The 26409-nt window shown below is 44.4% G+C and overlaps 1 protein-coding gene across 2 annotated transcripts in view; it reads right to left on the bottom strand.

The window, feature by feature from the left end:
- The window catches only part of LOC137346644 (sodium/glucose cotransporter 2-like), a 57872-nt gene extending 34407 nt beyond the window's left edge, over positions 1-23465 (bottom strand). Inside the window, exons 1-7 of one of the 2 annotated variants that reach the window (XM_068010274.1) lie at positions 23269-23465; positions 13774-13845; positions 13061-13165; positions 8526-8585; positions 7937-8041; positions 7508-7613; positions 3375-3455 (exon numbers count right to left, since the gene is read on the bottom strand). In XM_068010274.1, coding sequence (XP_067866375.1) covers positions 3375-3455; positions 7508-7613; positions 7937-8041; positions 8526-8585; positions 13061-13165; positions 13774-13845; positions 23269-23391 — 652 coding nt within the window. In that variant the 5' untranslated portion in view covers positions 23392-23465. The remainder of the gene's footprint in view (positions 1-3374; positions 3456-7507; positions 7614-7936; positions 8042-8525; positions 8586-13060; positions 13166-13773; positions 13846-23268) is intronic. The other variant, XM_068010273.1, reaches the window with a different exon arrangement.
- Positions 23466-26409: the final 2944 nt, after the last annotated feature.

Below are 26409 nucleotides of genomic sequence, written 5' to 3'. Positions count from 1 at the left end.
TACAACACAAGCTGAGAATGTGGGGGCAGCGATCTCTCTCCATTGTGGGCAAGAACCTGGTCATCAGGTGCGAGGCGCTCACGTTGTTGCTGTACGTGGCGCAGGTCTGGCCCATCCCCCACTCCTGCGCCGTGGCAGTCACCCGAGCCATTTTCCGCTTCATCTGGGGATCTAAAATGGACCGGGTCCGGAGGGACACGATGTTTAGACCTCTGGACAACGGCGGGAAAAATGTACCCAATGTGGTCCTCATCCTGATGACCACCTTCGTGTGCGGCTGCATCAAGCTGTGTGTAGACTTCCAGTACGCAAACTCCAAGTGTCACTACGTGTTGAGGTTCTATCTGTCCCCGGTGTTGTGAAGGATGGGCCTGGTCACATTGCCGCGGAACACTCTATGCAGTTGGACCGTGCCGTACCACCTATCCTTCGTGGAGCAGTGGTCTGCACGGAATGTCCTCAAGGCCCTACGGGAAAAGGAGACGGTGGATCCGGTCAGATGGTTCCCTGAGCAGACCGTCAAAGTCATTTGGCGGAATGCCTCATCACCAGAACTTTCAAACAAGCACCAAGATGTAGCTTGGCTGGTGGTGAGAAGGGACCTCCCCGTCAGATCCTTCCTGCACACCCGAAGTCTCGCCCCCTCCGCGCAATGTCCCCGCGGTGGCTGTGGTGGGGAAGAGACGGTTTCCCACCTCCTCCTGGAATGTGTCTTTGCAAAGCAGGTGTGGAAAGAGATGCAGTGGTTTTTGTCGAGGTTCATCCCAAGCAGCTCTGTAACACAGGAGTCTGTGCTCTACGGGCTGTTCCCAGGGACGCACACCGAGACAAACATCAACTGCTGCTGGAGGACTATCAATTTGGTGAAAGACGCCCTTTGGTCTGCCCGAAACTTGCTGGCCTTCTAGTGCAAAGAGTTGTCCACCACCGAATGTTGCAGACTGGCACATTCCAAGGTCCAGGACTACGTGCTGAGGGACGCACTAAAGCTTGGGGCAGCCGCAGCAAAGGCTCAATGGGGAAAGACCACAGTGTAAGGTCCCCCCACCAAGCTGAACTGAGGGGCTGGATCCATGGGAAACCCCTCGAACTGTATCGGGAAAATTTTCATTTGCTGTAAAATGTAAAAATGTTAATGGTATGAGAAATGTGAAATGGAAGGGTTGTGTGGCAACTCATGATTGTAATGAAGCAAACGGACCTCCTTTGCACTGTTTGTATTTTTTGACTTGGTGCTGTTTGAAACTGGTAATGTAATTTTTACAGATTTTTATGAATAAAGTATATTTTGGAAATAAAAAAAAACATTACACTTGTCTGCATTAAATTTCATCTGCCACAGTTCTGTCTTCTTACTTATTTTGTCCAGTTCATTTTGTAATTTCTGAGCTGCCTCTTTTGCTTCCACTGCCCCATCTAGTTTGGTATCATTCAAAGTTGACCACTTTGCATTAAGTTTCTGAATCCCCACCATTTATGTAAATTAATAACAGTAGTGGTTTCAACACTGAGCTCCGAGGCACTCAGCAGTCTCTCCCATTCCGACATAAATCCCATAAAGCGTACTCGTTTCCTGTCATTCATTCCATTTACTATACATTTCCACTTCGGTTCAATGGTGTCAGCTGCTTCCTTAAGCGGTCTGGTCACTTGCTTCTTATGGATGTTGACTCTCACTGCCTGATATCTATTAGATCCAGGATTTTAACAACAAAAGTTGCTTGTGATCTGATTCTCCATATCTTAAGGATGTTTACTCTTTCAGTATCTCAGAAGGTGAACTGTGTTAATACAAGGAAACATGGGTGGGGAAGCTGCTGGCCTCCATTTCAGGGTCGATTAAGCTCATGAAGGAGCTCGCTGAGGGACCAGGACGGGTCTGCACTGCAATTTTCAAAGGTGATTCCAGCGAGCCCGCCCAGTCTGATTAGCTTTCGGGCTCACAGCGGCCAGACAGCAAACTTTATTGCTGCAGGATGAAATGTTTTGGGCCCACGGCGATCTTGTGTCGGGCCCAGAACATTTTATTTCCATTCTGGAAGCACTGCCTCACCTCTTTATTCCGCTGGCCCTCCATGGAGCTACCTGCCTCTGCCTCTGCCTCTGCCTCCCGCATATGCTCGGCGCCGAGCTCGCAGCCTCCGGCTCAATTAGAGCATTACCATACGAAGATCGTGTTGCACTAGCGACACAGCTCAGGGTCGGGAACTGGAAATCATCCGGGTGTCGAGTTCCTGAACCCATTGAACCCCATGGTGTTCACTTCCATTGTAAGTTGCTTTATTCCACAGTAGGCACAACATACATAACACTGAGTATGATGAGAGATACTTGGTATAATCAGTATATCCTCTGTTTTTGTTCTGTTACAAAATACTTAAATTTTTCTGCTTTGGGGTTCATTGCTTAACTTAAAAGATAGACTGCTACCTATCTTGACAATTAGGGCAGAAGTTATATTGCAGCTTCTCTGGGTCTTAACAGCTGCTTGGCATCAGTGCCTGATTTTTAAAAAGCTTTTTTTCTAACACTAGCAGAGATCAAGAGTTTTGCTAACCTTCAAGTGCTAGATGCCTTGCGGAATGGTCAAGCATTGTTAATGAATTGGCCATTGTTTGGCATCTGTGCAAAACAACTGGCCGCACTGCATCTGCCTATGCGTCCAACAGACTCACATCTGCCTGTGTGTCCACCAGTCAGCATGGGGCTGTGCTGAAAAGTGTGCATTTTAAGCATCTTTCCTTCAGAATACATATTAAAAATTGGTCATGTCCAGTTCTTTTCTGTGGACAAGGAATCCTGAACCATGACAAGCATTAATGCTCCCAAACAAAAATGATACTCACAGTTGTCATTTTTCACTCAAGTGAGTAGTAGTGTTATTGTGTTGATGTAGATGGGCTCATGTGCACCATTTGTGGAGCAAAAGGGGTTCATCTTCTCCTCTGTCAGTTTTCTCCCATCCTCTCCTCAAGTCGCTGATTCTTTCTGGATCTAGGTTCCAGAAGAATCAGCCGCCCTCTGATACCTCACCCAAGTTTCTCTGGAAGTCCAGCTCGTGTCAGCTGGTACTCAATTGTGAGTGAATCACCAGTAAGCCTGAACTCAACACTCGTACACATGCATTTTCCAGGAATGGTTGCTGGATACCGATCAGGAGTATGAGCACTGGCTGATTTCCTTCTTCCCAAAGCCACAGGCACAAAAGCCCGAGTGTACTAATCCCCTGCCCTGGACTAGATCAGCTAACTCAGTCCCAACCTGCTCTATGTGGTTCAGTCACTTAACACTTTAAACTCAGTGAGCCATCAAGGGGACGTGGGGAAGTTTTGAAATCTCTCTTGTTTGAAAGGTGCAAAGAGTGCCTCACTTACAGAATCCCATGAGCACAAAAGCTCCAGCGATGATGACAAATGTCTGCACAGTGTCCGTATACATCAGTGCGGCCAGGCCCCCTAGAACCAATCAGAAACAGGCAGTCAGCATGCACAGAAACAGACCTTTTCACTTTAGCATCTGGGATTGTTAGCCGCCTCTGCTCATCATTTCTTAAATAGATGTTAAGTCTTATCTCGTACTGCATCATGATTCAATGGCTTGTACCTTCCACTTTGAACAACTGTTGTTGGGGCCGACTCACAAGTAACCTCTTACTCCTCCAACCTCCCACATTATAGTGTTCTTCTAGCATTTAAACACAAGAAATGCTGGAAATACTCAGCAGGTCTGGCAGCAGCTGTGGAGAAAGAAGCAGAGTTAACGTTTCAGGTCAGTGACCCTTCATCAGAACTGGCAAAGTTTAGAAATGTAATAGCTTTTAAGCAAATAAAGTGGAGGTGGGGCAAGAGATTACAAAAGCCTAGGTGTTGATAGGACAGGGTCACAGAGAATAACTGACCGGAAGGTCATGGAGCAAAGGCAAATGGTATGTTAATGGTGTGTTGAAAGACAAAGCGTTAGTGCAGAAAGCGTGTTAATGGACAGAAAAATGAACAGCCCTGGCCCAAAGCACATACATGAAAAAAACAGAGGGCAGGTACATGGTAAGAAAAATGAATGATGAAACAAAATAAAATAAAATAAAATAAAAAGAAAAAAGAAAAAATAACTGAAAATAAAAAGGGGGGCCCATCATGCTTTGAAATTATTGAACTCAATGTTCAGTCCGGCAAGCTGCAGCGTGCCTAATTGGTAAATGAGATGCTGTTCCTCGAGCTTGCTTTGATGTTCACTGGAATACTGCTACAAGTCCAGGACAGAGATGTGGGCATGAGAGCAGGGGGTGTGTTGAAATGGCAGGCAACCGGATGCTTGGGGTCATGCTTTCTGCATTTGGTCTCCCCAATGTAGAGGAGACCACATTGTGAGCAGCGAATACTAAATTGAAAGAAGTACAAGTAAATCGCTGCTTCACCTGAAAGGAGTGTTTGGGGCCTTGGATAGTGAGGAGAGAGGAGGTCAAAGTGCAGGTATTACACCTCCTGCGATTGCATGGGAAGGTGCCGTGGGAAGGGAACAAGGTGTTGGGACTAATGGAGGAGTGGACCAGGGTGTTACGGAGGGAACAATCCCTTCGGAATGCTGACAGGGGAGGGGAGGGGAAGATGTGTTTGGTCGTGACATCACGCTGGGCATGGCGGAAATGGCAGAGGATTATCCTTTGGATGTGGAGACTGATGGGGTGGAAACTGAAGACAAGGGGAACCCTGTCGTGGTTCTGAGAGGGAGGGGAAGGAGTGAAGGTAGAGGTGCGGGAAATGGACTGGACATGATTGAGGGCCCTGTCACCCACAGTGGGGGGGGGGGGGGAATCCTTGGTTGAGGAAAAAGGAAGACATATCAGAAGCGCTGTCGTGGAATGTTGCATCATCATAGCAGATGCGTCAGAGACGGAGAAACTGGGAGAATGGAATGGAGTCCTTACAGAAGGCAGGGTGTGAAGAAGTGTAGTCGAGGTAGCTGTGGGAGTTGGTGCGCTTATAATGAATATTAGTAGACAGCCTATGCCTAGAGAAATTTCACGCTTCACGCTGGCCGGTTCTGATGAAAGGTCACTGACCTGAAATGTTAACTCTGCTTCTCTCTCCACAGCTGTTGCCAGACCTGCTGAGTATTTCCAGCATTTCTTTTTTTTGTTTTAAACCAAAACTGTACGTTGTACTCTAGGTGCGGTCTCACTCATGCCCTGTACAGTTGTAGCCAGACTTCCCTACGTTTATACTCCATCCTTGCAATAAATGCCAACCTTCCCTTTGCCTTCCTAATTACTTGCTGTACCTGCATGTTACCTTTTTGTCATTCATGTACAAGGTCACCCAGATCCCTCTGTACAGCAGCATTCTGCAGTCTCTCTCCACGTAAATAATATTCTGCTTTTCTATTCTTCCTGCCAAAGTGGACAACCTCACATTTTCCCACATTATACTCCATCTGCCAAACTTTTGCCCACTCACTTGACTTATCTATATCTCTTTGCAGACTTTTTGTTGTCCTCCTCACAACTTGCTTTCCTACCTAACTTTATATCATTCTATAATTTGGCTACAATACACTTGGTCTGTTAACCAAGTCATTAATATAGATTGTAAATAGTTGAGGCTCCTGCACTGATCCCTGTGGCACTCCACTAGTTAGAGTTTGCCAACCTGAAAATAACCCATTTATCCCAACTCTATGTTTCCTGTTAGTTAGCCAATCCTCTATCCATGCTAATATATCACCCCCAACACTGTAAGTTCTTATCTTGTGTAGTTGACCTCTTATTTTGAGTACCAAGAATCAGCACCTACAGGAGTACAGGCTGAAAAAGTATGGATGGGAGAGTCTGATTTGAGAATAGCTCTCTTGAAATTACATGGAATTATAGCTGTAGTATTGGGGTTCATTTCAAGGTCACAATGGCTCATCTGAAAAGGGATAAAATGGTTTGGCCCAGGAGCTTCATCAAATATTCCTGCAGTATAAGGGTTAAAAATGTACTTTTATTACTAGGATGGGGAGGGGCATGGCTAATATAAGAGTAAGGGAATTGTCAATTTGCATTCTAGAATATTCTGTCTGACCCTGTAAAAATTTACAGAGTGGAAGAGTCAAAGGCCTCCAGAATAATTACAACACAACATGATTGAGGAATTTTTATTGCCGAGTCACTTAGCACTTTTGCCAGTATAAGCTAAAAATTAAAAGAGGAACATTGTATCAAAGACATTGCTTAACATGTTAATTTATTGACTGGAACAGATTGTTGTTTTGGAAAAAACCCAACAGAGTGTTGTCCACTTGTGCACAGGGATATTCAAAGAGCAATAAATGGAAATGTGCCTCCTATATCTAGCTTTTTCTACCACAGGTAACTTCCATACTGCCAAAAGCTCACAGTAACACAGGGGAAGGGGGGGGGGGGGGTTGGGTGGTGGGGGTGGTGCAAGGGGCATGAAAACTGTTCCTAAATCATAGTAACTTGCATTAATGCTATCTTGAATTGAGGAAATTGGGCCTGATTTTGTCGGTATAAGACTAAACTGGCCCTCAAATTAGCTAGTGGGCCTCTATTATTTGGTGGGCCTCAAGTAGCCAGCTACAAGGCCTCAGTTAGAAAGTAAGCCTTAACTCAGCTTCAAAAATGTTCACAGTAATGGCCAGACGTAACCCACTTTGTATACCTGTTTGCTTCTAGTAAACCAGTTCTTCAATTACTTTCATTAGTCAGTGGCTTTCTAAACTCTGACTATGTCTACCAGCCAAGTGAGTAAAGAGTAAATCCAGTTTACTCTGCAGATTCAAATAAAAAAAAATTATATTTTGAGTCAGTGGGGATTTTCAAATACAAGAGCTGTCTCATTAATGGCAACTGACCCAGGAGTGGGGGAAAGAGCAGATGCTGGGACTGTTACTTGATGGGGGATTGTCCCTTTCGCTATCCACAACAGAAGCTTGTAAGGGTCACAGTTAACTTGCAAGATAGACACTGAATAAGTCCAGACAGTGTGTGCCACTTGATGTGCCACTTGATGTGCTCATGGGGTGGGGTGGGGGTGGGGGGGGGGGGGGGGTGGTGTTGGGGAACGGGGTGTTGCAATCAAGCCAAGTCTGATTCCGTCCACACACCTGATGATGTCCACACAAACGCAACATTCCAGCGAGAGTCACTGGATATAACAGGCACCGAAGCCAATTTTAACACACCTCCGCCACCCCAGCTGTGACCAGCTAACTAAGCATGGACCAGGAATAGTACTCAAGACCTTCCTGCTTGTGAAATTCAGTGCTACAGTAGGTGAGATCAGCTAAGTGAGCACAGACCAGGGATGGAAGCTGGCTTCTTCCTGCTTATGGGATTCAGTACTGCAGCGGGTACATCAGCTGACTGAACACAAACTAGACATCAAAACTGGCTTCCTGCTCTGTATGGCCAGTTTTTCCAATTGTCATCTCAATTTCCCAAGTGTCAGCCTGCAAAATGCTCCATGTAAACTGGATGTTCACCTGCCTGATCTTCTGTGCCTACCTGTAACAGTGTAGATACAGGTAATAATCAGCAGTGCAATTACTGCAACATAGATGTTCCATCCCAGTGCTTGCTGGATGAAGATTGCTCCAGAGAACATGTCCACCTGCCAGGTAATCAGATAAAAGAATTGGCAGTCAATGAATAAATATTAATAAAGTGAAATCTAACTGAAGAGGGAGTTCAATCATCAGGGAGCCTTAAAAAGAGAGAATGACTATCAGGATCTTTTAAAATAGTATCAGAGCCATTTAAAAGGGAGCTTAGCCACCAAGGACCCTTTAGAGATGGAGTTTGACCATCAGGGATCCTTAAAGAAGAAATTTCTCCATAAGAACATCTTTAAGGAGCGGGTGTCCCCATCAGTGACCCTTCAAAGAGATAGTCAGAAGAAGTTGAATGAATTGATGAGCATGGGAATATACGCACCGAGATCTTGGTAAATATGTACAGGAAGAGAGAGATGAGGGAGAGGTAGAGTCTGATTCGGTTTCCTCCAAACCTCTTCATTAGGTACTGGGGCATAGTGAAGACCTGGGAAAGGACACAAGAAGTCAAATAATAGCAATTATTTTCATCTACAAATTTCCTCCTGGTTAAGATAGACATTGAGTCCACTTATCTCTGAAAAGGGTCCGGCCAATATTTGGTTACAGAGAATTATCAGGAAAAAGCTTCCTAGAGACATTAATTGGAACTGGATGTTACATTATGTTTGATACACTGGGAGTCATTTTGACTTTGGGTAATAGTGTACAATGGGTGATATAAATAGAAGTCAATGGAAATAAAAATCAGGAGAGATGTATAATGAGTAGATGAATCAATATCGCCTATTTTACACTATCACCCAAAATCAACATTACCCCCACTGTCTTTTCACAAGTGGCATCCAAGGTTGAATCCAGCTCCAGGGCACTGAGTGCCACAGGGTGGGTTGGATAAGTCCACGCATCATTTGGGAGTTGTTAAATACAAGTGCTAAAACAGTTCAATGGAAATGGAATCTCAAACTCACCCCAGCTGTCAGGTAGACTGGAACAAAAAGCCAACCCAGGAGTAACACAACAAACAGGGCCTGTGGAAGGCAAATCACAAAATTATATAGGGAGGATTGTTTCTTCATTAGTTACTGTGATACCCAGGTGAGCGGCATAGCGTACAAGACAGAATGAAGGTTGAAATGGGCTTGACAGATGATGAGGCAAGTCAGGAACTCATAGTCAGGTGATACCATTCTTGGCTTTTTAAAAGCCTGTACATTGATAGTTCCAGGGGACGAATGAGTTAGTGTAGGAGACAAATCAATAAGTCTTGACTTCAACAATGTGAAGATGCAGGGAGGTATGAATGGTTTGGATCTTATGAGGACAAAAGATAAAGTTGAGAGAAGCATTGACCATAGGACCACCAATAAAATAGAGAGAGACTGATACAGAAAGGGAGGCTGGAAACTGGCAGTGAGAGGTATCAGCTACCAGATGACAAACTTTAATCAAATTTTATCAAATATATCTCATCCAGTTGATACCCTTGCAGATGGGATGTATGTATCTGATCTCTGAGGGTCCAGGACAGCAATGCATTAGTAATACATGAGATCTCTGGGAGACCAGGGACAGGTAATACACCTGATCCCTAGGGATCCAAGGATAGTAGTGTGCCTGATTGCTGTGGATCGGGGGACTGTAATACACCTAGTCACTAAGGTCCAGAAGCAGTAATATGTCAGATTCCTGGAGTTTAAAAAAAATTCATTCATGCGATGTGGGCGCCGCTGGCCAGGCCAGCATTTGTTGCCCATCCCTAATTGCCCTTGAGAAGGTCATGGTGAGCTGCCTTCTTGAACTGCTGCAGTCCATGTGGGATAGGTACACCCACAGTGCTGTTAGGAAGGGAGTTCCAGGATTTTGACCCAGCGACGGTGAAGGAACGGCGATATAGTTCCAAGTCAGGATGGTGTGTGACTTGGAGGGGAACTTGCAGGTGGTGGTGTTCCCATGCATTTGCTGCCCCTGTCCTTCTAGTTGGTAGAGGTCACGGATTTGGAAGGTGCCGTCAAAGGAGCCTTGGTGCGTTGCTGCAGTGCAGCTTGTAGATGGTACACACTGTTGCCACTGTGTGTCGGTGGTGGAGGGAGTGAATGTTTGTAGATGGCGTGCCAATCAAGTGGGCTTCTTTGTCCTGGATGGTGTTGAGCTTCTTGAGTGTTGTTGGAGCCGCACCCATCCAGGCAAGTGGAGAGTATTCCATCACACTCCTGACTTGTGCCTTGTAGATTGTGGACAGGCTTTGGGGAGTCAGGAGATGAGTTACGTACCGCAGGATTCCTAGCCTCTGACCTGCTCTTGTAGCCATGGTATTTATATGGCTACTCCAGTTCAGTTTCTAGTCAATGATAACCCCTAGGATGTTGATAGTGGGGGATTCAATGATGGTAATGCCATTGAATGTCAAGGGGAGATGATTAGATTCTCTCTTGTTGGAGATGGTCATTGCCTGGCACTTGTGTGGCGCGAATGTTACTTGCCATTTTTCAGCCCAAGCCTGGATATTGTCCAGGTCTTGCTGTATTTCTACACGGACTGCTTCAGTATCTGAGGGGTCGTGAATGGTGCTGAACATTATGCAATCATCAGCGAACATCCCCACTTCTGACCTTATGAGTGAAGGAAGGTCATTGATGAAGCAGCTGAAGATGGTTGGGCCTAGGACACTACCCTGAGGAACTCCTGCAGTGATGTCCTGGAGCTCAGATGATTGACCTCCAACAATCACAACCATCTTCCTTTGCGTTAGGTATGACTCCAACCAGCAGAGAGTTTTCCCCCTGATTCCCATTGACTCCAGTTTTGCTAGGGCTCCTTGATGCCATACTTGATCAAATGCTGCCTTGATGTCAAGGGCAGTCACTCTCACCTCACCTTTTGAGTTCAGCTCTTTTGTCCATGTTTGAACCAAGGCTGTGATGAGGTCAGGAGCTGAGTGGCCCTGGCGGAATCCAAACTGAGCATCACTGAGCAGGTTATTGCTAAGCAAGTGCCACTTGATGGCACTTTTGATGACACCTTCCATCACTTTACTGATGATTGAGAGTAGACTGATGGGGCGGTAATTGACCAGGTTGGACTTGTTCTGATTTTTGTGTACAGGACATACCTGAGCAATTTTCCACATTGCAGGGTAGATGCCAGTGTTGTAGCTGTACTGGAACAGCTTGGCTAGGGGCGCAGCAAGTTCTGGAGCACAGGTCTTCAGTACTATTGCCGGAATATTGTCTGGGCCCATAGCCTTTGCAGTATCCAGTGCCTTCAGTCATTTCTTGATATCACGCGGGGTGAATTGAATTGGCTGAGGTCTGGCATCTGTGATGCTGGGGAACTCAGGAGGTTGCCGAGACGGATCATCAACTTGGCACTTCTGGCTGAAGATTGTTGCAAATGCTTCAGCCTTATCTTTCACACTGATATGCTGGGCTCCCCCATCATTGAGGATGGGGATATTTGTGGAGCCACCTCCTCCAGTTTAGTTGTTTAATTGTCCACCACCATTCAATGGCTGGATGTGGCAGGACTGCAGAGCTTAGATCTGATCCATTGGTTATGGGATCGCTTAGCTCTGTCTATTGCATGCTGCTTATGCAGTTTGGCACGCAAGTAGTCTTGTGTTGTAGCTTCATCAGGTTGACACCTCATTTTTAGGTATGCCTGGTGCTGCTTCTGGCATGCCCTCATGCACTCTTCATTGAACTAGGGTTGGTCTCCTGGCTTGATGGTAATGGTAGAGTGGGGGATATGCCGGGCCATGAGGTTACAGATTGAGTACAATTCTGCTGCTGCTGATGGCCCTCATGGATGCCCAGTTTTGAATTTCTAGATCTATTGAAATCTATCCCATGTAGCACGGTGATAGTGCCACACAACACGATGCCGGTATCCTCAATGTGAAGGTGGTACTTCGTCCCCACAAGGACTGTGCGGTGGTCACTCCTACCAATACAGTCATGGACAGATGCATCTGCAGCAGGCAGATTGGTGAGGACAAGGTCAAGTATGTTTTTCCCTTTTGTTGGTTCCCTCACCACCTGCCGCAGACCCAGTCTAGTAGATATGTCCTTTCGGACTCGGCCAGCTCAGTCAGTAGTGGTGCTACTGAGCCACTCTTGTTGATGGACATTGAAGTCCCCCACCCAGAGTACATTCTGTGTCCTTGCCACCCTCAGTGCTTCCTCCAGGTAGTGTTCAACATGGAGGAGTACTGACTCATCAGCTGAGGGAGGGTGGTAAGTGGTAATCAGCAGGAGGTTTCCTTGCCCATGTTTGACCTGATGCCATGAGACTTCAAGGGGTCCGGAGTCGATGTTGAGGACTCCCACGGCAACTCCCTTCCTACTGTATACCACTGTCCCGCTACCTCTGCTGTGTCTGTCCTGCCGGTGGGACAGGACATACCTGGGGATGATGACGGTGGTGTCTGGGACATTGTCTGTAAGGTATGATTCCATGAGTATGACTATGTCAGGCTGTTGCTTGACTAGTCTGTGGGACTGCTGTCCCAGATGTTAGTAAGCAGGACTTTGCAGGGTCAACAGGGCTGGCTTTGCCGTTTCCGGTGCCTAGGTCGATGCTGGATGGTCCATCCGGCTTCATTCTGTTTCATTGACTTCAGAGTAGTTAGGTACAACTGTGTGGCTTGCTAGGCCATTTCAGAGGGCATGTAAGAGTCAACCACATTGCTGTGGGTCTGGAGTCACATGTCGGCCAGACCAGGTAAGGACAGCAGATTTCCTTCCCTTAAGGACATAAGTGAACCAGATGGGTTTTTACAACAATTGACAATGGTTTCATGGCCATCATTAGACTAATTTTAGAGTCTCCAAAGACTAACTTTGGAGACATTAATCTGTTTGTTTGTTGATGTTCTGAGGGAAGTAATATGTCACATTCCTGGGAGGGTGGGGACAGTGAAGAAGTGTAGTCATGTTATCCAAGGGTCAGTTTTGGGTTGATTACCCTTTTCAATTTTTATAATTGATCTTGACTTGTGTGCAGGAAGCTGCATGATAAAGTTTGCAGATGATATGAAACTTGATGAAGTAGCAATAGTGATGATGATATTTATAAGCTTCAGGAAGACATAGTGTGGATGGAAAAATGGGCACAGAAGCATGGCAGTTAGAGCTCAATGTCTAGAACTGTGAAGTGATGCACTTTGGGAGGACTAATATGGAAAGACAGTATACTATAAATGGCACAATTTTGAAAAGTGTAGATGAGCAGAGAGACGTTGGTTTCGAAATACACAAATTCTTAAAGGTGAGGTGGCACGGCTGGTTAATAAGGTGGTTAAAAAAGCAATAAGGTTACTTCGGATTATAAATGCAATATTGTGTACCCCATTAGGAAAATACACATCATAGAGTGTCAAGCTGCAGTGGGGATATAGAACAGGTCCAGCTTGGGAAAAATTTGGAATCCCAAAGACACACCAATCAGGATTCATAAAATGTTAATCGGCTAAGAAGTGATAATATACTTATTTCACCATACTTACGTTCCACTCAAAGCCACCAACAGCCAAGCCATTTCCTGCCCCTGTGCCCGCCAAACCAATAAAGTGTCCACTTCCGATGTTACTAGCAAAGAGTGAGGCTCCAACCTGAAAGGGGAATTGAGAAAGAGACCTTGTGTTTTTTTTTTAATAAAACTTTCTTCTGACACAAGACTGGAGATTTGGATATCATAAAATAATTTTTTTTAGCCATAAGAGGTTTCCAGAGAACTGGGCATCAATGTAGCACAGTGAACTTTCAGTTCAGGAACCTGGATGCAATCAACTTCCACCTAACGGAGGCCTAGTTGGGGGTTATTTCATAACTGAGGCCTGGTTGAGGACTAACACCTGAAACCTGGTTGAGGACTATTAAATAACAAGCCGACTTGAGGACAAACATCTTAATTGAGGAATTTCTTTATTGCCCAAATAGCCTTAAAAGTTACTTACTGCTGTTTACAGTCTTATAGCCATTAAGTTTAATTCTTACTGCTTACAGACTTATTAATCAATCATAATCATTTGTATTTTCACATATTCAATCTGTGGCTTACCAGCCAATTGAAGTCTATTGTATAACAATGATCCAGTTGTGGATGCACACAAAATTGAGTTTAGTTTCCTTAAGATTTCAGATTTATGGTAATTTAGTTTGGTAAAATTTAAGAAGATGTTGCCAAATATATTAAATCAGTAAAATAAATGTCACTTACTGTATACCATCGCATGTTCCTCCCGGCTAAGAAGTACCCACCAACGGTTGAACGATTGGTCCTACACATGGACTAAAAAAAATAAAATATATAGGTCAGATCAGATTACATTCCATGTAGCCATTGGCAGGTAATCCTGCCTATTTCTTGTTTGGAAGGAACAGGCAGCATTTAACAGGAGGCAGATGTTTGCAACTGAAGTGGTGGTGGGGGGGGAGGAGGGACTCATTTTGACCCCATTTGGAGAACATGTAATTCAAGGATAGGAAGAAGAGATGGGTAAACATTGTCGCATACTGATCCTTCCATCACACGCAAGCATTGACACACAAGCTGATGTATAGAATAAAGCCTGTTGCCTGATCACTTGTTTAGTGGGAGGATTCTAAACATTTGTCCTCTTTATATTTCTTCAGGTATATTTGAAGAAGCTGGCTAGAGGCCTTGATAAGTGCAGTCACCCGGCGCCTCATCTGGAACCTTGCCATTCTATCTCACATTGTTCAACACCAATACAGATCCATCCTTCCCGGGAATTTAAATAGTCAGTTTGAGGACAGCAAACTGGGTGATATACAGAGCCAGGTGAGCAGGAGCAGATGGAGGTGATCAAGGAGGAAGAGGAAGCACCTGCTTGAGGGTGTGGTCACTTCTATTCACAGCGTTTTAACCAGTGATTCAGATCCCCCACGGTCCAGCTTTTAAAAGAGGAATGATTTTGTGGCATGGGATATTGTTAGGGTTAATGTAAGATGTAACAGATAACATCTGACACATGGCAGCTCGTGTGGAGTACTGCATAGCCAGATATCCACGCAGGTCACTAATACCATGCAGATCCCTTGAAACGAGTGACAGCGTCAAGGCCACCTTCAACCCAGCCCCTGATGGCAGAGGCCATTATACCAGTTTCTGTACCTCTCGTGAATGCTTGGACTGCTGCCATACAGGCCTTGGGTTACAATCTCATCTCTTCTGTGGGCAGAATAACTGATGAGTTTAGCCACATGAGGTGAGAGATTGGTGTGGGCTTCCACAATGCCATTGTTGTAATGGGGCTTCTTCTGCACAGATCAGCAGGCATAGTGACATGGAGTCCAGGAGAAGGGGCAGGTCTGGCCTGCACAGGATTATGTTGCTATCTCTTCTGATGACAGCCCATCCACACCAGTCTGATTTCCCCTCATTTGCTTCCACTGAAAACTTCACAGGAGTCAGAAAACAGTCAAGGAATGGTTGTCCCACACTAATAGAAGTGCTGCAGCTTAAACTAGGGTAACTGGTAGCCATGCTCATAGAATTTGAGAGGCACTTTAATCGTCTCGTTGACATTGAGCAGCCAGTCAACTCTTGTCTTGAGGCCTGAACTGAGAAGAAAACCCAATTTCGGTAACTGAACACAATGCATGCCAATTGATTAGAAATACACTTGGTCTTTTTGTGAATATACTATAACAGTAGATTCAATGTTTGGCCAACTTTTAATTTGTGAGGCAGGTTAACAACTGTGCTCTGAATAACTTTGCTGGGTCTTTTGGAGGTCTTGGTAATGTTGGAATGCTAATTTATTTCAGATGACAGGGAAGATGGTAGGAAGATGTGGAAGGAGTGAAAATTGGAACGATTCTTGGAGTATTCATGAGAATGATGTGTCAATCAAGATTTTGTGAATGTGACTTGCAAAAACTACATTGTTGTTACCCGCGCTTATGATGACTCACGCTGCACACACAAGAGCTGGTCTGGTTGAGTAGTGGGGATGAGGGTTCTGGCCTGTTCTCAGCCATGGCGTTGCATGTCAGAGACTTGCATTTTAGACCAGCCCGCAGACCGTCCTCTCCGCGGAACACCTAGAGGACCCTCGTGGACCACCAGTGGTCTGCAGACCATACTTTAAGAAGCACTGCTTTAGCACAGTGCTGACCAGTTGAAATTGCTGACCAGCCACAAGTATGGTTATGGCGACACAGTTTTAGCCACATTCAGTAATTTCAGTAGAAAACACCTTACGTACTAAAGCCTGGCTCAGGTATAAAATTAAAACCCGACCCGGGCCCGAGTCCTTCAATTTTCTTTCATGCCCGACCCGACCCAAAAATATCAAACTTGTTACTAGTACAGAAAGAAAAAGAATCACGTCAAAACATAGATTAAAAAGAAAACAATCCAAAACAAAACCCGACCACAGTCAATCCTCTTGCCATGCCTAAGCCCAAGCCTGTGAAGGCAGTGCTCCTCTGCTAGGATCGGTAAAGTCCTTTGGTTGATAGATTCTTTGGAAGAGGTGAGTAGGTGACTTCGTCAGATGATAATACCTCATCTCCCAGGCATCAGGAGTGCTTCTTGGTCATCCTTTTCTTCCTCTAAATAACACACACAGAAGCATATCCCAGATGGGACCCCAATTCTGCTAAAGCAGTGTTGTATATGTTAGCCACTATCCACATTTTCCCTATTGGTAATCTGGAATAACATTTCTGATCTGTAAATTTAAAAAATGAGTAAGACACTGTTGGGCATATGATCTTGATATCCACATTCATATGATATATACATGTGTACTTTTTGTGTGTTTATTGATAAAATAGATGAAGGTCATGTATGTGAGTGTTTTTAAATTATTGTGCATGCTTTACTTCCTTGGTTATTGAAAGGTGGTAGATGTTTGTTAAGTAAATATACACATGTGAAGTATATTTACTTGAATTGTCTGTGTATGTAATAAAGCCTGGCTACCCGACCCAAACCCGACAAAACCCGACTACATGTTTAAAAAAAAATGATGGGTTCGGGTCGGGTCGGGTTCATATCCTATATCCAGCGTTCGGGCTCAGGTCAGGTTCGGGTTGACTGTTTTCAGGTTTTATTTTGTATTGTTTTCTTTTTAATCTATGTTTTGACATGATTTTTTTTTCTTTCTGTACTAGTAACAAGTTTGATATTTTCGGATCGGGTCGGGCATGAAAGAAAATTGAAGGACTCGGGCCCGGGTCAGGGTTTAATTTTATACCTGAGCCAGGCTTTAGTATGTAAGGTGTTTTCTACTGAAATTACTGAATGTGGCTAAAACTGTGTCGCCATAACCATACTTGTGGCTGGTCAGCAATTTCAACCGGTCAGCACTGTGTTAAAGCAGTGCTTCTCAGAGCATGGTCCGCAGACCACTGGTGGTCCACGAGGGTCCTCTAGGTGGTCCGCGGAGAGGACGGTCTGCGGGCTGGTCTAAAATGTAAGCCACTGACATGCAACGCCACGGCCGAGAACAGGCCAGAACCCTCATCCCCACTGCTCAACCAGACCGGCTCCTGTATCTACGGCATGAGTCATCATAAGCGCGATTAACAACAATGTAGTTTTTATAAGCAAGATTTATGTTACTTTTACAACATACAACTGTGAAATCAGATTTTTGAAACTTGTGGGGCCAAAAACAAAGAGGAACCAGCTGAACATGGAGCTGGACAAGAGATGGAAGCTCTTCAGCCTGGAACCAGACATCACCACATTGCTGTCTCATTAAAAGTAGGGCCATTATTCCCATTAATTCTGTTGAGTTTTTTTGCAGTGGCAAGTGAAAGTGGGTGGGGTAGGATCAGTAGGTGATCTGCGGGAACTTTTGCCCTGCCTAAGCGCTCTGTGGACGAAAATGTTTGAGAACCACTCTGTTAAAGGAGAATATGGCCTCCAATAACTGTGGAAAATCTGCCCACCAGTTCAGCAGCAAACTTTACTATTTCCTTAAACACAATTCTTCACTGAAGAGAAGGATATTGGGGAGGAGTTGATTCCTTAAGTGATTGAAAGTGAGATATGTGATATTATTATGAATAAATGGAAGGTTCTAGATACGTTAGTTAGGCTAAAAGTAGACGAATTGCAAAGGCCCAACGAAGATACAACCTAAGATGCTGAGGCAGAGGAGGGGGAAATTCGTGAGGCTCTTGAAATTATGTTACAGAGCTGTTTTGAGTGTGGATGTGTGCTTGAGGACTAGAGAGTAACCAATGTAATACCCATTTTTAAAAAGGGAAACAGTAAATCTGAATGATCACAGGCCAGTTAGCTTGGCATCTGTGGCTGGGAAAATCATTAGCATCTTTAATTAAGATGAAATTGCCATTGAGATAAAGATGGAATAGAAGCATCCAGCATACATTTCAAAAGGGATGATTGTGCTTTATAAATCTCATAAAATTCTTTGATGAGGTAACAGATATGCCAGATGGGGAAAATGCAGTGTATGTGGAATTTAGGAAAGCTATTAACAAGATGCCACATCAGAGATAATGGTATGGAACTAGGGGAAGGATAGTAAACTGGATTAAAAATGGAGAGAAGGGAGATAACAGAGGGGAGTAGTTAATGACAGTTTATCAGAGTGGCTGGAAGTGGGTTGTTCTGGAGCCACTCCTGTTCACTGAGTATATCAATGATTTGGATATATGTCCAGAAAGAGCTGTGTTGAAATTTGCAGGTGATATCAAAATAGGAGGTATCGTTAATTCTTCAGAAGACAAAAGGAAGCTGTAAGGGGATATTGATGAGTTGGGTGGATAGGGCAGAAAGGTCTTAAAAGTACAAGGTGCAACTTAATGCCAGTAATCTGAGATGAAGCATTGTGATTAAAAAAAAGAGCTGTAATTACACTCTGGAAGTGCTGTGGAATTTAGGGGTACAGCTTCACAGGATGTTAAAGGCAGCATCTCAGGTTGATAATGCTGTAACATTTTAGGTCTTTTCACAAGAGTTATAGAACATAAAAGCCAAGAGGTAATAATGATCCTATATAAAACTCTAATAAGATCTCAGTTAGAGTATTGTGTGCATTATAGGACTCCACACTAGAGGAAGACTATTAAGGCCTTCGAGAGGGTACAATACAGATTTACTAGAATGGTGCTTGGTATGAAGAAATACAAGTAAGAAGAAAAACTTGAACCTCGATTTTAACCTAGCCCGCCCAGCTGGGATGGGTGAGATTAGGGTCTGCTGCTCATTTTATGCCCTTCCCAATTTTAGTCTCTATTGTAATCAATGGGACGAGGTGGGGGGAGGGTGGGGGTGGGGGAGAGGTGGTGGTGGTCAGGGTCAGGACAGTCTGGCTGCTTGGATTCCTGGCAGAATGGTGTCAGGGATTTCATGCCCAATCTCTCAAAAAAGGTTAAAGCACAACTTTCAGCCCATCTCTTTACATGTCAGGGCATCTGAAATGTAGCAAGAGGACACAGTGCCCACTTTATAGGTGGGCAATCTGCACTTGATTTAATGCCAGCATAAATGGAGGAAAGCCAATTCCAGGTCACTACAATATCACAATCATCTCATCCAATTGAGACCTTTCACCTAATTGAAGCCAGTTTGAGGCCCACCACCTAAATTTGGGCCATTTAGACCATCACCCATCTGATTGAGATATAATTCTTTTAGTTCAAGATTCATACTCGTGTTAATTTAATACAGCTGTAGCTTTGGAAATCCTTTTATATACTTATGGGCCAGAATTTTATGCCACCCCAGCGAGCTGGATGGTGGTGGGGGGTGGGTGGTGGTGGGTTGGGGGATGGCGTAAAATGTAGCGGGAGGCTCCAGGTGGCCTTCCCGACCGGCTCCCACCTCCGCCCCACTTTATGTAGGGCAGGGGGGGGTCGAAAAACGGGCCGCCCGCCCAAGGCCAATCAAGGCCCTTAAGTTGCCAATTAACGGCCACTTAAGGGCCTTTGCCCACACAGGGTGCCTGATTGAGGGCCGCCCCCCTTTCCCAACCACCCCCAGGACCCAAGACACCCCTCCCTTCCCCCAAAACAACTACGTTTGCCTCGCCGGGGCCCGAACTATCACCCCCCGGCGAGGCAACCCAAACTTACCTGCACTCCTGGCTCCATGTCCTCGGCTGGGCTGCAGTCGCAGCAGCGGCCACCGCTGCCGGCAGCGTTGCTGGGACTAAGAGCTGCCAGCCTGCTGTTTGGCCAGCGGTTCAATGAGGCAGGACTTCCTCCCTCAAGTGGGTGGAAGTCCTACCTCAGAATAATTAAAGCCCGGGGACCTGTAAAATGTGGGATGGATCCAGCCTCATGGGCTTACATATTGTCTTCCTTCTCCAGTGCTGTTGCCAGCCTCCTGGCAATTTAAGACATTCTCGTAGAGGGAACCAGGTATAAGAAAAACATTTCCATTTACTTCCGTCTTAATAACCCTGTGCAGATCACATGGACACACTGGGTTCCTTCCAAAATGATAATCTGTTCCAGTCAGTAAACTAACAAACAAGGTCTTTGATGTAATGCTCCTCTTTAATTTTTAGCTTATACTGACAATTGTGCTAAATGACTATGCAATTAAAATTCCTCAGTAATTTTCCCTTATAATTATGTGTGGGGCTTGTGACTTTTTCGCTCTGTAAACTTTTACAGGGTCAGATGGAATATTCTGAAATGTAGGTTGTAAAGACAATGTCCTAACTCTTAAATTAACCATGCTCCTCCCCATTCAGTATGAAACTTGATTGTTAACCCTTGTACTGCATACACATTTGGAGAAACTCCTGAGCCAATTGGTTTTCTTCCTTGTCAGCTGAACCATTGTGACCTTGAAGTAAACACTAATATTACAGTAATAAATCCACACAAACATTAGGAGAATATTTTGTCAAATCTGGTTCCCTTCTAATTATTGCAGGGGACCTTTTACCCTGTCGCGCTGTAAATGGTAAATAATCAGATCCATTCAGGTTTTTAATATAGGTTGAAGCTCCCAAGCACTACGAAGAGAGTACTACATTCTTGGAAGTACCATCTGCTTTGTTCAGGAGTCGAGTAGGGCCCTGTTTCAGGATTTGTACTGCAAGTTTAGTGTCGATGTGAAATGGAAATCAATTTACATAACTTTGCTAAATTGACGGTATGACTGCAGCCTGAAGTGTTGGCAGAAACTTTCCCAAATCACCTCCTCCAATTTTTCCTCCTCTTTGAGGAAGTGCCGACTGTTGCTGTGGTAGATTCACAGTTGCTGGCTGGTCTATGGTACCTCACCCAAGCAGCCATTCTTTAAGGGACAGACTAGACAGAGAGAGTTGGTGGGATACTCAACTGCGGGAAGAATCACAGTTGCCCCCAACCTGTCCTTACATGATGTTCCTACACAAACACTTCCTAAATGCTCATCAGGAGCAGAATTTCTGGCTGATTTTTCCCATTGCTAACTGAGAAGTATTGAAGCCTATTGTAGCACCACAGCCACAGCCCCAGCTGAGATCAGCTTACTCAGCACTGGGATGCAAACCGATGTCTTCCTGCTCTGTATGTTTAAATTGTATACTGAGTGAGATCAACTAACTCAGCACAAATAAGGGATTGATAATCTCTGAACTACTATATTGCACTAATATGGGGCAGTGGGACTTTATCCAGTATGGGTCAATGAGTCTGTATCCAGAATAAGGCAGCAGAACTGTATCCCAGTATGTGGAAATGGAACTGTATTCCAGTGTGGGACAACAGAACTATTACTCAGTATGGAGTCGTGAAACTGTACCCCAGTATAGAGCAGCAGAACTGTATCCCAATATGGGGCAGTGTGACTGTATTTAGTATGGGGCAGTGTCAGGCAAAGCCCCCACCTACCAAGACTGAGGCACACATGATTTCACCACATGAACAATAAAACTTAAAGTTGCAAGCCCCTGACTGGAAAAACATTTACATAGTAACCGACAGTGTTGGAACAATGGGGACCCAGTCGTTGCTTCCCCAATACACAGAAGAAGTGGTCAGACCAGTTTTGGTCACATGACTGACTGACTGTTGGCGGTTTTGAATTTGAACTTCCAACAGAAAATTTGAACTCAGAAAAGCCGTGTGCTCGCGTTTGAAACAGAACCTCCTCTCCAGTCCTCCATCTCTTTCCCACGGAACTGAATCTTGTGAAAACACATGAACCTCAAAGAGAGAAAAGTCTCCTATGTGAACAAGGTTTAAGAAGAACACTGGGCCCCGATGAACAGCAAGACTACCTACAATCAAGTGAGCTCGAAGAACTGTAAACAAGAAACTCTGCTGATATTGCCTCAAACCGCTCTCTAATATATTTTCCTGTCCTCTTTTCTGTCCCCATTTGCATGTGTTTATCGCGTGTGCATGCTAACGTGGGTGCGTCGTATATCCACAGGCATTAACCGTATTAGAATTTAAGTTTAAGGTTTAATAAATTTCATTTTTCTTCTTTAAACTGAAGAAAGCCTGTTTATGCTCATTTCTTTGTCTTATAATTGGAAAGCTGTGAACAAGGATTCACAAAGGGGGAGCTCAAAACACAGTGTGTTTAAAATTAAACTCTGTTACAATAAGGCCAGGTAAAGATGGCAAAAGACCCCTAGACACATCTCTCACCTGGTCATAACAGGCAGTGTGACTGTATTTGGTATGGGACAGTGTAACTATACCTAGTATGGTGCAGCGGAGCTTGCGACTATACGATTGACGCCTATGGATATACGACGCGCCCACGCGAGCATGCACATGCGATATACACATGCAAATAGGGACATAAAAGAGGAGAGGAAAATATAGTAGAGAGGGGTTTGAGGCAATATCAGAAGAGTTTCTTGTTTACTGTGCTTCAAGCTCACTTCATTGCACCCCAGTATGGGGCAGTGCGACTCTACCTACTATGGGGCAGTGGATTTGTACCCCAGTATGGGGCAGTGCAACTATATCCAGCATGGGACTGTGGAACTGTACCCAAAATGGAGCGATTTAACTGTATCCAGAATGGGGCAGCGGAACTGTACCCGGTATGGGGCAGTGCAACTTTATCCCACTCTGGAACAGTGGATCAGTACCCTGGTATGGAGCAGTGGATCAGTACCCCAGTCTGGGGAAGTAGATAGTACCCCAGTCTTGTGCGGTGGATCAGTACCCCAGTCTGGGGCAGTGGATCAGTACCCCAGTCTGGGGCAGTGGATCAGTACCCTAGTCTGGGGCAGTGGATCAGTATCCCAGTATGGAGCAGTGGATCAGTATCCCAGTCTGGGGCAGTGGATGAGGAGACCAGTATGGGACAGCGTGACTATACCCCACTCTGGGACAGTGGATCAGTACCCCAGTATGGGGCAGTGGATCAATACCCCAGTATGGGGCAGTGGATCAGTACCCCAATCTGGGGCAGTGCAACTGTATCTAGTATGGGGCAGTATAACTGTACCCAGAATGTAGTAGCGGAACAGTGCCCAGTATGGGCAGTGGAACTATATCCACTATGGGCAGTGGACCCAGACCCAGTATCAGCTGTAGAACTATGCTCAGTATGAGGCAGTGAATCTCTACCCAGTATGGGCAGCAGGACTATACCCAGTAAAGGGCAGCGTAATCAGGACAGCAGGGAACAGAATTGGGGAACAAACATTTCAATAAAATATGGTTGACTATGTACAAGGGGTTGTTGAAGGGAAAACATTCAAGAAGAGCAGAACCCAAACAGCATGAGGGAGTGAACACTTACCCACAGTCCGACACCAATGACCAAAACAAAGTACACAAGAATCACGCTGATGTCCGCAGCATTGTTGATGGCCACAGTTTGGGATGGAGATGTGGTTGATGTCGGAGTTGCAGATACCGTCATTTCAGCTTGGTATGCAGAGAGGGAGAGCAACTAACATGAAAGAGGCTAAGATAACGTCTGAGAGTAAGAGAGACTAGCCTCTTAATACGGGACTGGTAAGTAATGATTGAACCAATCATATTTAATAGGTTACTGAGTGCTGAGAATCTCCCTATTCAACACCAAGCCCCGTTCAGGAGACTTTCCAATAATCATCATAGAAGCGGATTATATCAAATAATCTTAATTGCTAAATATGGCACCTTGTGTAGTACTGAGATACACAGATCATGAAGAACCCTGGTTCCATCCCACATCTGTGCTGACTTAGATGATATCACTTGGTGTGATACTAAGTGTAATATATATGTAAACTGACTAAGTTGGGGTAATTCTTGCTAGCAGGAATTCATACTAATGTATTCACATTTTTCAGTAGGCTAGGCACATGGATACCCAGTAGAGCATAGTTGCACTAAGTCAAGGGAAAATTGAGTCTCTGGAGCAGAAGATCTATTCTTGGGGAGCAATCAGCTACACTCTGCAGGGTCTCCAAGACGTGGTAAACTAAGAGGTGCTGTTAGACATTTTAAGAAATAAGGATAGTATGTCAGCCATGGCTCAGTTTGAGTCAGAAGGTTGTGGGTTCAAGTCCCACTCACAGACTTGAGCACAGCAATCTAGGCTGACACTCCAGTGCAGTACAGAGGTGCCAACCTTCAGATGAGATGTTAAACCAAGGCCCTGTCTACCCTCTCAGGTGGACTATTTCAAAGAAGAGCAGAGGCGTTATCCCCGATGTCCTGGCCAATACTTACATCTCAATCAATATCACAAAAACAGATCATCTGGTGAATATTACATTTCTGTTTGAGGGAGTTTGCTATGCGCAAATTAGCTGCTGCATTTCCTACACTTCAAAACTACTTCATTGGCTCTAAAGTGCTTTGGGACATCTGGTGGTTGTGACAGGTGATACATAAATGTAAGTCTTTTTTTAGGAGAATTGAGTGACCATTCTCAGAGAAATCAGAGAGATGGAACTCATTGGTATAGACAACCCGAGTTATTGCATTTTCCAATAGATATATAACATTTAACAACTGTGAGGTGGACAGTTAAGATGATAGCATGGAGAAGGGAACTACTGAGGGCTGTGAGAGGTACATGGACCATAAGAGAGTAGAGGTAGTGGGAGGTTCTATTGTCAAAGAAATAGACAACTCTCTTGCAGTTGTGACCTGGAGTTCTGAATCGTGTGTTGCCTTCCTGGTGCCAGGATGAGGGATAGCATCAAACAAATGCAAAAGTTTCCAAGAAGAGAGGGAGAGAAGATAAAGGTTGTGGTTTATGTTGGAGCCGAATGACATAGAATTATATTCAAGATCTTGTAACAGGTGTTTAGGCATTTGATTGAAAAGCAAGACATCAAGGGTTGTAGTCTCAGGATGCTTCCTGTGCAACAAACTGTCCAGGTTAATGAGAGGAAGATTATGAAGGTGATCATATAGTGTTGGGCTGGTGCAAGAGGGAACAGTTCACATTCTTCGTGCACTGGTGTAATTTCTGGAATGAGGGAAGGTGATGGGACAGCCATAATGGCACAAATGTCCTTTTGGAGGGGGTAAATAAACCTTTTGAATCTCTTCACAAATAGAGGCTCTGAACAAAAGACTCAAGTTTTATTTCATGCTGAATCTGATGTTTATTGATTACTGTTGACAGTTGGTTAATCCCTACAGTGAAACTTTATCGACCTATCTCAGTAGTTTGGTTTAAGAATGCATGGTGTCTCACCTTTTATGTCATTGCACAAATAAATTTCACTCCTCACAATTATCTAATGATGCTGACGCCAGTGCTTTAAAGCAGAATTGCTTCATTGCACTAGTTGACAGAACTGCAGAAACTACTCTGGAGTGATCTACTGTTAATTAATTTTTAATAAATCTACTTGTGTAGTTGAAGTTTAAAACAAAATCAGCATTCAGTCAAGTTCTGCAGCAGTTTTTAAAAAAAATAGATGATCCTTATCATGTGTGTATATGTGAGCTGTGGACTTTGCATTCTGGCTCAGAATAAGCTCAATCACTGAAGCCTCCATGTTGTTGAATAGGAACTGAGCAGGCACGGTGAATAGAAAACTGTCACTAAATTCTCAGTACCTGACCCTCCACATCATAACTCACAAGGCACTACCTTACCACAACCCCCTACTCATAAGATATATTTAACAATATTTTAGTTGGAAACAAAAAAAGCTAGAGAGCTTGATTTTTCTGTCTGAACACTGTCTTTTATTTCAATTTGAATAAATTTTTTCTACAAAATGACTTTATAAGCCTTAGATAAATAGTCAGTTACATTACTGAATCGCACTAGATCTCTGTTCCCCACTGGGTATTGAGCTATGGGTGACTCGTTGCAGATTTGTAATGCAGAATGTTGCTCTGCAAGAATGTTCAGGAAATGGAACCCATTCCTTACATAAAAAACAATTTTGCATGAAGCTGTGATAGGTTTGTATTTTTTTTAGAATTAGTCAATGTTTTTATTTTTAAACTTATTCAGTTGAAACTTTAGCCCAGCAGAATGTGAAAGTTGGGATTAACTGCAAAAACAATAGCCAGGTTAGCTGAATTACTGCAATGATCAGGGAAAAGGGTAGACTGATTGATGAGTTGTTCATGGTCATTTAGGATAGCAATGAACTCAGTATTAGTCCTGGCCTAATCAATCAAAGAGAAGCAGAGCCCACTGGTCATGGTGAACAATAAAGTCACAAAAATTGGTGATTGCAGCAGCTAGGAAGAGTCGATGGAATTGATTTAGCTTTTGTTAAAAAGTTGAAACGTTCTAGATGGTAATTAAGACAGATGAATCTGGTGAGTTAAAGTAGATACAAGGCTGAATTTTACCGACCTCCTGACATTGGGGGTCGTGGCGGGGGGTCCCGGAAAATGCCTCCAGGACAGACTCGCCATGGGCTTCAATGCTGGGAAGGCCCAGTCCCATATTGCCGGTGGTGGCAAGGTGTTG

The sequence above is a fragment of the Heterodontus francisci genome, chromosome 30 (assembly GCF_036365525.1).
Source record: "Heterodontus francisci isolate sHetFra1 chromosome 30, sHetFra1.hap1, whole genome shotgun sequence".
Taxonomy (NCBI): domain Eukaryota; kingdom Metazoa; phylum Chordata; class Chondrichthyes; order Heterodontiformes; family Heterodontidae; genus Heterodontus; species Heterodontus francisci.
The sequence above is the reverse complement of the archived record's forward strand: the minus strand, read 5'-3'. Positions and strand labels throughout refer to the sequence as shown.